This window comes from Kogia breviceps, chromosome 18 (genome assembly GCF_026419965.1).
Source record: "Kogia breviceps isolate mKogBre1 chromosome 18, mKogBre1 haplotype 1, whole genome shotgun sequence".
NCBI lineage: Eukaryota > Metazoa > Chordata > Mammalia > Artiodactyla > Physeteridae > Kogia > Kogia breviceps.
Genome location: NC_081327.1, coordinates 52,079,402 through 52,092,040, shown reverse-complemented (window position 1 = coordinate 52,092,040; position 12,639 = coordinate 52,079,402). Strand labels below are relative to the sequence as shown.

The following is a 12,639-nucleotide window of genomic DNA, read 5'->3' as shown; positions in this document are numbered from 1 at the left end:
GGGTCTCTGTCCTCATAGAGCATTCACTCTAGTAACATACAAGATAATTTCAGATAAGCTAAGTGCTTTGAAGTGATTGGCGAATTTCACGGGTTGCAGGAGACGTACTTTAAACAGGCTTGTTGGGGGAAGCCAAGCTCTTTGCCTTCCCTTTCTACAGTGACCCTGGAGACCACATGTTGAATACAATGGAATAACAAATGAAAGAAGGCTGGGTCCCTTGTGATTGTGTGCAGGGGGTCCACTCACCCCTTCTCTGAAGGCTAAATGGACTGTGATGAGAGTGAAAAATAAAATTTTTTTCATTAAACCACTGAGATTTCAGGGTTTATTACAGAGCTAGAACTGTTTACGATGAATACACAAATTGATAAACTCTTTCTGAGATTCTAAAAGTTGCCCCTTTTCACTTAAATTAGCTAGAGCTCTTCTCTACTACTTGAAACCCAAAGAACCTTAATGGATACACTTTCTGTGAGAATCTGATGAGCTAATAGGTATAGTAAAGTATAAAGTGTTGGCCATCTGTGAGGAATTATAACAGTAAACTGATATTTCTGAAATGTATCCACTTTCTGGATATATTATTAGGGAAAAAAACTAAAAAAGCATTGACATATAAACTCATACTGAGGTCAGTTTCTTTCTCTGGTCATTTCTATCTTAGAGTTCTTATTCAGACCTTTACAAAATCAACTCACTAAATTGCAGTGGAAACTAAGGAAGTAATTATAAAGTTTTAAATTTTCCCTTAAAACATAAGTGCTTAGATTTTAAAAGAGTCCTCAGTGGCATAATAATATTAACATTTAAATTTGCCACAATTCTTCTTATGGGCCATCAACATGCAGTAAATCTGGGCAACGCTTAGAGGACCCTGAAATTCTCCAAAGGAAATCTGTCTTACATACTGCATCCTTGGAGGAATCTTTTCTTCCTTGGCTATTGTTCTGAAGAGCATGTTGCTAGTCACCTAGGCAGCCAGAGAAAAGCTGTTCCTTAAGACTACTTGGTACAACCATATTTCAGTCTCCTAAGACTTATGGCTGAACCCCAGTTGAGGACTAGACAGACAGACAGACAAGATCAGAGAGGAAAGATTAGAGAGGCCAATGCTGGGGACTTAGCTTTCTTCACATGGCCTTCATTAATTTTTATATCCCAGGGCTTGAGGTTTTTCTTGTGACTTTGTGGTCCCAGTGAAAATTGAGCAGTAAATGATTTACTTCATATGAGCTTCTTTGAGTCTGCATGTGGCAAGAGAAACATATGAAGTCCAACTCCCATCCTTTGAGCCACCAAAATGAAATCCTTCCCAGCCAGGGGTGGGGTCAATTCGTGTGTGTGTGTGTGTGTGTGTGTGTGTGTGTGTGTGTGTGTGTGTGTGTGTTATGTACACAGCGTCTGCAACTTTCCATAGAACCAGACTCCTGACGAGGAGACAAAATATTGGCCTCTCCGGGAGACCTCTGAATGTGGATGACAACGTTCCTTTCTACATGGTTTTTAAGTCTTTGGTTCCTTCAGCAACAAAGGTTAGTCTTAGCATCATTGCCTGCTTAGTGATCAGAAATGGAACTGTGAAAATAGGGAAAACTTGGAAACTCAGAGATAGAGATTTTAAAAGCTACATGTAGAGTGAATATTCAGGAGTCTGGAGAGCCTTATCCATCCACCCATCCATTCATCCATACAAGCAATAACTGATTGAGCTGAGCCCCTCCTATTTATCAGGCACTGCCTGGGCTCAGCGTTGGGGGTACACAAAGACGGAGGTGGAAGTCTAAAGGCAGACATTGGAGGTAGTTATAGCAGTAGATGTGCCCTGAAAGGGCTCCCGCGAAGCTGGAACACATGGGTTGGACACCTCGGGGAGACTCACGGAGCGAACATGATGCATATAGGTGACGGTGGACGAGCAACCTGAACATCATAGAGATGTCGAGACCTCCGCGCTTCCTAGAGAGGCCCGGAAGTGGAGCCAGGTGGCCGGTCTGACGGCTCCGGCTCCGAGCGCGGGCGGCGGCGATCGTGAGAGCCCTGGCTTGCCAGTCCTCGAGCAGACCCGGCGTCGCCATCGTTTTCTGCCGCTGTGAGTGTGCCTGGGGAGCGAGGGCCGCTCCTCCGCGGGGACTTGGGCCCGGCTGGCGGGGGCGCTGAGGCTCGCACGCGCGTCGGGGCCCGCGGAGGGCGACCCTGCCCGTATCTGCGCGGGGTGGCAGTCCAGGTGGGACGAGCCCATTGGTTGCTGGTAAGGGGAGCGGTCGTGAGTGATGATGACCTAAGCCCTCCCCTTTTTAGTTCTCTCGGATTCCAAGGAGCGGGGCTCAGCGTGGCTTTCTAGAATGTCGCGAAGTGCTCAAGCACCGTCTAGCTTCTGTTTCTCGTCTTCTTTTTTTTAAAGATATCTGGGCCCCAAGCTCAGAGCTTTCAACAGGCACGTGTATCGAGCTAGACTTGATTCACATTTTTAATTTTCATCGCACTTTGGGGAAGATTACCTTCTCTTGATGACAAATGATTCTGGTTTTCCATTTAAGTGGCCGTGTAAGGTTACCATTTAAAATGAACGTATTTATTGTTAAAAGATATGTGTGACAGAAATTATGAACGTGGGAAGTGCACAACACTGCATTGTCCCAAGCCAGCTGGGGACTCCTACAGACCTGGCTTCAAGTCCTAGGTCCAGCTCAGCCAGACACCTGCATAATTTGTGGACCACTTTGTTGGTTTCTTTTTAAAAGATTTTTTTCCAACTTTACTAGGATATAATTGACGTATAACATTGTGTAATTTTAAGGTGTACAATGTGATGGCTTGTTACGCCTATATATCGTGAAATAATAACCACAATAAGGTTAGTTAACATCTCCATCACCTCACAGAATTACAGTTTTTTGTGTGTGTATGGTGAAAACTTTTAAGATCTACTCTTTTAGCAACTTTCAAGCATGTAATACAGTATCATTAAATATGGTCCCCATGGGCTTCCCTGGTGGCGCAGTGGTTGAGAGTCCGCCTGCCGATGCAGGGGACGCGGGTTCGTGCCCCGGTCCGGGAAGATCCCACATGCCGCGGAGCGGCTGGGCCCGTGAGCCATGGCCGCTGAGCCTGCGCGTCCGGAGCCTGTGCCCCGCAACGGGAGAGGCCACAGCAGTGAGAGGCCCGCGTACCACAAAAAAAAAAAAAAAAAAAAAAAAAAAAAAAAAAAATATGGTCCCCATGCTGTATGTTAGATCCCCAGAACTTAATTCTGTCTCATAACTGGAAGCTTAGACCGTTTGACCAACATTTCCTCATTTCCCCCATCCCGCAGCCCCTGGCAACCACCATTCTACTCTCTGTTTCTAGAGTTCAGTTTTTTTAAGATTCTTTGTATAAATGATATCATGCAGTATTTGTCTTTGACTTATTTCACTTAGCACAGTGCCCTCAAGGTCCATTTATATTGTCACTAATGGTAGGATTTCCTTCCCTTTTCAATGGCTGAATATTTCATTGTGTGTGTGTGTGTGTGTGTGTGTATATACACACACACACACACACACCACATTTCCTTTATCCATTCATCCATTAATGGGCACTTAGGTTGTTTCTGTGACTTAGCAATTGTGAATAAAGCTGCAATGAATATGGGGGTGCAAATACCTTTTCCAGATAGTGATTTCATTTACTTTGGATATATTTATGGGTAGGCAAGGTTCTTAACCTCTAAGCCTTTTCCTCATATCCGAAAAGCTGAGGATAATAACTACCTCAGAAGATTGTCCTGAGGCTTCAGTGGTAAACCTTAAAGCACCTAGCCCATAATAACTAATAAATTTAGCCATAGTTGTTATTTTCATTTTAGCAAGGAGGAAACAGGATCAGAGAGGTTCAGTGACTTTACCAGGGTCACACAGGGAATTGGTGGGAGAACCAAGTCTAGGACCCAGATTTTCTGATTTCTAACCTAGGAAGCTTAACCCTGCCTCCGAACTCTACCTCATGGGAGGGGATGGGGCACCTCCTGCCTCCCCGCTGGAAATTGGAAGGACCCCTATCAGAGTGCAGAAGTATGTTAGCTGTTAAAGCCCCTACAGGACTCAGGTCAGCACTGGCTTGGCTGCTTCAGGTCAGGGACTCTGCACAGCCCCGAGTGCTTGTTGTGGTTGAGGCATAAGCTGTGGAGTCAGACGCACCTGGGTTCCAGTGGGTACAGCTCCCTGCTCCCCATCTACTAGCTGCAGTAAATGGGATTAACCAATTAGAACTCGCCTCAGAGGGATGTTAGGAGCATCAAGGGAAATGATTTGTGGAGAAGGCCTAGCACGATACCTGGCACACAGTAAGTGCTTAATAAATGACAGATGACAGTACTTTGATACGTTGAAGTGGCAGGTATGCTGACCTAGAGGGGAGGAAGCACAAGTGTAGTACTTGCAGGTACAGCAGAAAAGGGCATTTGAAAAGTTTGCAGAGCGTTCCCCGCATTTGGATTTACCAGGTGCGTGTTCCACCAAGTACTCCTCGTTCCTGCAGACATTCCTGGGGGAGTGGCCTAGGCTTGTATGGAGGTTTGGTTTGTGTGTGTGTGTGTGTGTGTGTGGTACGCGGGTCTCTCACTGCTGTGGCCTCTCCCGTTGCGGAGCACAGGCTCCATCTTTTGTGCAACAAATATCTAGGCAAAAGGAGTTTGAATGGGTAGCTGGATGAGAAGATAAGGTGATGAGAATTAGCTTCCCTGCCCACCGTCAGTTGTGTTCAATACTGTGTGTGCAAATACCACTGTTTGTCATAAGTGTATCAACTTTCTGCTTAATGCTATGCCCTTAGTTTTCTTCCCAAATGTGTTTGGCCTTTTAGGTTTTGCACCTCACATCTTTTACCTGTATCGGGGTGACTCTCCTTATTGTTTCTAACTACTTCTTCATCTTTATGGCCTTGACTGCTTTGTATTAAACACAGATAACTTTCAGATCACATATGGAATTTGAACAACACCATTTCTAAGCCCTGTAGTCTCAATATACTTTCCTGGTCTCAATACAGTAAGAACACAGTTACCTTTTGTCTCTGGTCAGTACTTGGGCAGTAATTTAAAACACACCATCAAAGGGTGAAACTACCTGGAGATATTTTTATCTTCCTTAAAGTAAATACAGTAACTTTTTGTTTTAATGAAAGCCACCTTCAGTTCTGCTCTCTGTTCCGCACTCTGGTGGCATCTAGGTTTGTATATTGCATTATAATACCAGAGAGTTAGTGGCATTGTCCTGTTGAACCCTCGAGATGAGGGAACTGTGTGCATAAGTTAAAGGTTCTTATTACTGATCCTTTGCATTTAATTAGGTCTTTGTAAATCTAAAGTACTCCTAGTCATTTTTATGAGTTTCTAATCATAATTTCCCTGTGAGACGTTAATTTTATTACCCTCATTCTATTTTAGTATTATCAAGGGGTCAGGCAGATTTTAAATTTCATTTTTTCTTGTTTGTAATTACGATTCCTTTTTTTGGATCGTGTACTCAACCTTAACCCATATCTGCTAAAATGATGGCTCAGATCAAATGTGACCCTCCCCCCCACCCAGAGGGAAGCAATTACTGAACAAAGCCACGTTTTGGAAGAGGCTTAAAAGCAACTGAGATTATAAACAGTGGTCTGAGTACCGAGCCCTAGAAGGAATCAGGTCGAAACTAATAAAACAGAAGCCATGAAATATAAAAAATCAGGCAGCTGATTGAGAGAAAATTGTGTACGCTCTCTTTCTCCCCGCTGGCTTAGTGTTCATGAGAATTTCTTTTGGTTGCCTGCAAAATGTGTTTGCAGCGATTTTCTGTGCTCATTGACGCGGGGAACCAGGAAAGGAGGAGGTGGCCTCTGGGTGATACCATTCGTTAATGGCTGGTCATATGCGGAGGTTGCAGGCTTCTTTCATTGCTGTTTGTCTTGTGAAATTATTACGTTTTCCTTACTCGTCACCATGCGTCTGACCCTGCAGACCAGGTCAGTTACACAAGTTCTTGCCCCGGATCGTTCTGGAACGAGTTGGAAGGTAATGAGGAGTAGCATGAATAGGCCTGACAGGTACTCTGAAGCACTGATAATTTGAACTTGTACATTCCTGGCGTGATTAATGTGCACATGAGCCATGACTGACCTGTGGTCTTATGACTGGACTGGAATGTGCAGTTTTAACAAACAAAGGACAGTGAAAGATGAGGAAGAATTTCTGTTGGAAAATTTTTAACTGGACTCTTTGAGGCCTTGTCCATTTTCTGATTTCCTTACAGAGGAATTCTTGTGGAGGTGCTGAGAATGTGTTAACCTTTTTAATCCGGCATCCTCTTAATGAAAACCTTGTCAACCAAACAGAGCGTTTCTAAACCCCGCGGGGGCTGTTTTGGTTCCTGACGTCACCTTCCTTAGACTTCACCTGGGCCCTGCCTGCTGCCGCCTCCTCATCCTAATGGCAGTTGAGCGCGCTGGCATTTCACCCTCATCAGCCCTTGCCTAGACCCTTTCCTCCTCCAGGCAAAGCTTAATCTTTCACAAGGACCAAAGTGAACCCGATGTTCCGTAAACGTACAGAGACCCTCTGTTGTCTATAGCAGCGATCCTCAGCCTTTTTGGCACCAGGGACCGGTTTCGTGGAAGACCATTTTTCCATGGACGGCGGGGGCGGGGGCGATGGTTCAGGCGGTAACGCGGGCGATGGGGAGCCGCAGGTGAAGCTTCGCCCGCCCGCCGCTCACCTCCTGCCGTGCGGCCCGGTTCCTAACAGGCCGCGGACCGGTACTGGTCCGCAGTCCAGGGGGTGGGGACCCCTGGTCTATAGAATAGAGTTCCGGTTCCCCCGAAGGGGATGCCAAGCTGTCTCCAAGCCGACTCCAGCCTTCTTTCCGCCCTAAATCACCAGCCACACACTTAGGCTTCAGTTTGCACACCCCGTATCGGTTGCCCAACGCAAGCCCGCCCTGTTGCTCTTCTGTGCACATGTGACGCCCCCTCGGCCTGTAGTAGCCCTCCGCCCAGCCTCAGCCTGCCTCCGTCCTCCCGTTGTCCCCAGTCCGCTCTAGCGCCTACTCTTAAGTGAGGTCTCCTCGGACGTGCCCTTCAGAATCCGTTTCTCCCACCTCCCTTCCACCTCGGCGCTCCCACGGCTCCTGGTTTACACCAACATTATTGCAGTAATCTTGGTTTCTCCTTTTTGCCATGTACTTTAGGTATTTGCAAAAGCTTCTCTCCTCCAGCATAAGCTCCAGAATGCAGGAATTCTGTCTCATTTTGCTTTCTGTCATTTTCATGCCAGGACTTTTCTTTTTAAGAGATAAGTTAAATTACAATGGCAACATCGATTGTCATACGTAATAACGACTCTTAGACGCTGCAGTGCTCTGCGTAACTTGTGCCCATAATCATTTTACTAAATTGCATATATTATTTCACAGTGTTCAAAATCATCCATAAGTTCAACAAATACGTGTTGAGTATCTACTGTCTCCGAGGTTCTGGTGGGAACATGCCAGTGAGAAAGGCTGAAGGTCTCGGTTCTCATGGCACCTATGTTCTGTTGGAAGGAGATCGGTAGTCAAAAAGGAAACAAATAAATTTATAGTGAAATGTGTGGTGGAGAAAACAGAGCAGCGTTTAGATAAGGGAGAGCTCTTCTAGAAGGGGTGACCAGGAACGCCTCTTTGTGTTGAGTAAGTAGCCCTTGAGCAGACCTAAATATTGAGAAAGATGCGGCTAGGTGAAGATCTGGTGCAGAGGTGGTTCACACAGAGATGAAGCAAGAAGTGCGTATCGACCTCCGGGCACAGATGAGCTTGGCATCTTCAAAAAAGGGGAGAAGTTCAGGTGGCTGGAGGGTAGAGTACCAGTGGTGGAAGAGTGAGCTGAAGTCAGGGAAGGAGGCGGCCACCAGGTCGTGATGGTGACAGTAAGGAGTCTGGGTTGAGATGTCAGTGACTGACATCTTCTGTGTTTGGAAGCAGCATCTGTCAACAAAGTCACGTGATTATGTTAAACGATAGAATTGACTACAGCAAGTTTTCTGGCTACTCCAAATGCAAGTGGGAGTGTTCTGCACCCCGAAAATAATAGAAACATAAGGTCACTGTTGGGTATATTAAAGGGATGCTGGGATGTTTCATTCTTTACGGATTTTCTTGTAAGCACAACAGTGGCAATTGCTTCGTCAAACCTTGGGACTCCATCAGCCATCCTGCATATCATTTTGCTCAGTTTTCCTAATATTTCTCACTCGTCTGCATAGCTTCAAGCCACTGAGACAGTCACTTGCTGAATCTTGTCTTCAACTGTCACACCAACTGATTTCTGCATGAATGATCTGATTGGCTTTTCTGGCACTCAGGTCTCCTTAGTAGAGTTTTCCAGAAGAACCCAACAGACTTTTTGTAACCCTGTGCTTTTGAGAGACGTAATCACGGTATGTGGGAATGTTAGAGAAGAATCAAATCCCCAGAGCCTAGAGCTTGCAGACAAGGAAATTCAAGAAGTGACATCCGTGGAGCCCCTGCACTGCGTCAGGCATTTTTCATACACTATCCCATTCGGTCTCCGTAAGCCTGTGAGCTCATCATTAGCTCTGCTTTTCAGATGCAGCAACAGGCGCAGAGGGATGAGCTTGTTCAAGCGACGGGGCTCTTGGTCGCTTGCAGTCTCCCTGACTCACCTGAGTGTCTCCAGTGGCTTGAGTGAGTGTGTGTGTGTGTGTTTGTATTCCCAACGCATGTGAGGACCTGCATGCCTCCTGTTCCATTTCTTCTTAAGTGGGAAGAGTTGAGTGGCCTACTTTCTGCTTGTTCTGTCTTGTTTTTGAGAGAAAGGGCTCTTGGAGCCTTGAGAAAATAATAAAAATATAAAATATAAAAATAATTATTATTTTAGCATAGAAGCGGAGGGAGGGAGAAGCAAGATCCCCATAGGTATTGAGCACACGCTGTACTTAGAAGATTTCCTGGGTGGGGGAACATGGTTTGCTACACAAAGGATGTTTTTGTCCCCCAATCCACCTCTTTTTTTTTTTTTACATATAGGGTTAATAAAACACCAGTATTTTTAAAAATAAATTTATTTATTTATTTATTTTTGGCTGCGTTGGGTCTTCGTTGCTGCACTTGGGCTTTCTCTAGTTGCGGCGAGTGGGGGCTACTCTTCCTTGTGGTGCGCGGGCTTCTCATTGCGGTGGCTTCTCTTGTTGCGGAGCACGGGCTCTAGGCGCATGGGCTTCAGTAGTTGTGGCTCGCGGGCTCAGTAGTTGTGGCTCACAGGCTCAGTAGTCGTGGCTCACGGGCTCAGTAGTTGTGGCGCACGGGCTTAGTTGCTCCGCAGCATGTGGGATCTTCCTGGGCCAGGGCTTGAACCCATGTCCCCTGCATTGGCAGGTGGATTCTTAACCACGGTGCCACGAAGGAAGTCCCCAAACACCAGTATGAAACCGTGCTGTAGTGTGCTGTTTAAAAACAAAGTTGTTGGAAATTGCTTTAAAGTTCTGTCCTGGATTTTTGTCTGGTGTGTGGGGAAAATGCCTCTCCCTACCAAATGTGAACGACTTCTTTTCAAAAAGGCTCTAATGTTTTCCGAGGATTCAGAATAATGCCTTACGTTTGGAGAGTGCTTTGTGGTTTTCAAAGCACTCCCATGTACGTTGTCTTATTTAACCTTCACATTGACCTTGCCAGGCAGTGAGGGCAGATATTACTGTTCCCATGATTCATAGGAAGAAATGTGAAGCCCAAGAAGTGAAAGGGGGTGGGGGTGGGGAGGAGTTGGTTAATGTCACAAAGCCATGACGGGAACCCAGGTCTTAGCTTTTCTTTCTACTAGAGCGTGTTGCCTTTTTGTTTTTGTTATCCCCAAATGAGGGGCAATCACATTTGCATCTGGATCAGTAACAGTGATGCGTACTACTTTCTTATAGGTCCAGTTATCTTTGACTGCCATATATGGATTCCCAAAAGTCTCTGAAGGAGACAGTCCTCGTTACGGGAGGAGGTGGCTATTTTGGCTTCCGGTCAGTGCACCTGCAAAATATGTCCATGGAATTATTTTACTGGTAGTTGCTGGGAAAAGTATAGCTTTCAGCTCACACTAATGCAGTGTAGACTTTTACTTGTTTGTATAGTGTTAAACCAGGAATGAACCGTGTTGCCCACGGCTCAGATACTGACGTGGAGAACTACAGGTACATTCTTCTTTAAGAAAAATTCTTTATAAAGCCACTGAATTCGGGAGGGGAGATATGCACACCACCAAAATCAATTTAACATAATCGCTGTTTTTTCACAATTACCATATCATTCATAAATATTCTGAAGAATAGATGGTGGGTCATAGAATGGGGGGTGGGGGAATGTAACATGTAGACATCACCATCTTTGAAGATAAAGCCTCTCTCATTTTAATTTAAGTGAATGTGAAGATTCTCTTTTTTTTTTTTTTTTTTTTTTGCGGTATGCGGGCCTCTCACTGCTGTGGCCTCTCCCGTTGCGGAGCACAGGCTCCGGACGCGCAGGCCCAGCGGCCATGGCTCACGGGCCCAGCCGCTCCGCGGCACGTGGGATCCTCCCGGACCGGGGCACGAACCCACGTCCCCTGCATCGGCAAGCGGACTCCCAACCACTGTGCCACCAGGAAAGCCCAGATTCTCATTTTTGAATATTTGCATAAGTAAGACTTGTACCAATGAACATGTAAAGTGAGGAACTCAGGATAAGCCAAGAAGACTGGGAAAATTATTTTACACACTTTTCCTAGGCACAGCTTAATAGTGATGTGATCTAACGTTACTCTTGCTTGTTTCAGCCTAGGCTGTGCTCTGAACCAGAAGGGAGTCCGTGTGATTCTGTTTGACATCAGCAGCCCTGCACAAACCATTCCGGAAGGAATCAAGTTTATACACGGAGACGTCCGCCACCTCTCTGACATAGAGAAAGCCTTCCAGGATGTGGATGTCGCTTGTGTGTTCCACATTGCCTCTTACGGTATGTCAGGGCGCGAGCAACTGAATCGAAACCTGATTGAAGAAGTGAACGTGGGGGGCACAGACAACATCCTCCAGGCTTGCAGGAGGCAAGGGGTGCCAAGGTTGGTTTACACTAGCACCTTCAATGTCATCTTCGGAGGTCAAGTTATCAGAAATGGAGATGAATCTCTGCCTTACCTACCTCTTCACCTCCATCCTGATCACTACTCTCGGACCAAATCTGTTGCAGAGAAGAAGGTGCTGGAGGCCAACGGTACAGCCCTGGAAAGGAGTGATGGAGTCTTGAGAACCTGTGCTCTGAGGCCGGCTGGCATCTATGGGCCTGGAGAACAAAGGCACCTCCCCAGGATAGTAAGCTACATTGAGAAGGGCCTGTTCAAGTTTGTGTACGGAGACCCCAAGAGTCTGGTTGAATTTGTCCATGTGGATAACTTGGTGCAGGCTCACATTCTGGCTTCAGCGGCCCTGAAGGCTGACAAGGGCCACATTGCGTCTGGGCAGCCCTACTTCGTCTCAGATGGCAGACCTGTGAACAACTTTGAGTTCTTCCGGCCTTTGGTTGAGGGCCTGGGCTACAAGTTCCCATCCATCCGCCTGCCCTTGACTCTCATCTACTACTTTGCTTTCCTAACCGAGACCGCCCACTTCATCCTGGGTCGACTGTACAACTTCCAGCCCTTCCTCACCCGCACCGAAGTTTACAAAACCGGAGTCACACATTACTTTAGCCTAGAGAAAGCCAAGAAGGAGCTAGGTTATGAGGCTCAGCCATTTGACCTCCAGGAAGTAGTAGAATGGTTTAAAGCCCATGGTCATGGCAGAAGTCCTGGAAGTCGTGACTCTGAGTGTCTTATTTGGGATGGGCTGTTGGTCGTACTCTTGGTTATGGCGGTTCTCGCATGGCTGCCGCCTTCTGTGATTCTGTCAGTGTGAAGGAGCAGCTAGAAGTAAGGAGCTGATCACACTTGCTGAGATGGTTTTCAAGAAACACAGGTTTGGGACTTGGTGGCACAGTGGTAAAGAATCCGCCTGCCAATGCAGGGGATGCGGGTTCAAGTCCTGGTCCAGGAAGATCCCACATGCCACAGAGCACCTAAGCCTGTGCGCCACAACTACTGAGCCTGCACTCTAGAGCCCTCGAGCCACAACTGCTGAGCCCGCGTGCCACAACTACTGAAGCCCATGCGCCTAGAGCCCATGCTCTGCAACAAGAGAAGCCCCCACAGTGAGAAGCCCGCACACTGCAACAAAGAGCAGCCCCTGCTTGCTGCAACTAGAGAAAGCCTGCGCACGGCAACGAAGACCCAACGCAGCCAAAATTAAATAAATTTATAGAAAAAAAAAAAACCACAGGTTTGAAAAATAGATGGACAGACAGACAGATAGATACCTGGTGTCAGATTTTGGATCTCCAAATTGCTGCTTAAGAGTAAATTCTTGGATTAAGTCTTCATTTCCTACCTCCTTGCACAAATCATGGAGGGAGAAATAGATGCGAAAGAGGGAAGAGATATGGGAACATACGTAGATGTATAACTGATTCACTTTGTTATACCGCAGAAAGTAACACACCAGTGTAAAGCAATTATACTCCAATAAAGATGTTAAAAAAAAAAAAAAGATAAGTTTGAGATTTGGTTCCTTGG

At 46.3% G+C, this 12,639-nt stretch overlaps 1 protein-coding gene across 1 annotated transcript; it reads left to right on the top strand.

Annotated features, from left to right (window-relative positions):
• Window positions 1-1,974: 1,974 nt before the first annotated feature.
• SDR42E1 (short chain dehydrogenase/reductase family 42E, member 1) lies at window positions 1,975-12,587 on the top strand. Its single transcript, XM_059044021.2, has 3 exons — window positions 1,975-2,092; window positions 9,929-10,021; window positions 10,813-12,587. The coding sequence occupies exons 2-3, from the start codon at window positions 9,954-9,956 to the stop codon at window positions 11,924-11,926; spliced, it is 1,182 nt and encodes a 393-aa protein (XP_058900004.1). The 5' UTR covers window positions 1,975-2,092; window positions 9,929-9,953; the 3' UTR covers window positions 11,927-12,587.
• Window positions 12,588-12,639: the final 52 nt, after the last annotated feature.

What these genes read in the sequence shown, in the direction of transcription:
- SDR42E1 (XM_059044021.2), top strand. Translation starts at nt 9,954, where the DNA reads ATGGATTCCCAAAAGTCTCTGAAGGAGACAGTCCTCGTTACGGGAGGA. An exon ending in GGTGGCTATTTTGGCTTCCG is followed by an intron (nt 10,022 to 10,812) that starts GTCAGTGCACCT and finishes TGCTTGTTTCAG; the next exon opens with CCTAGGCTGTGCTCTGAACC.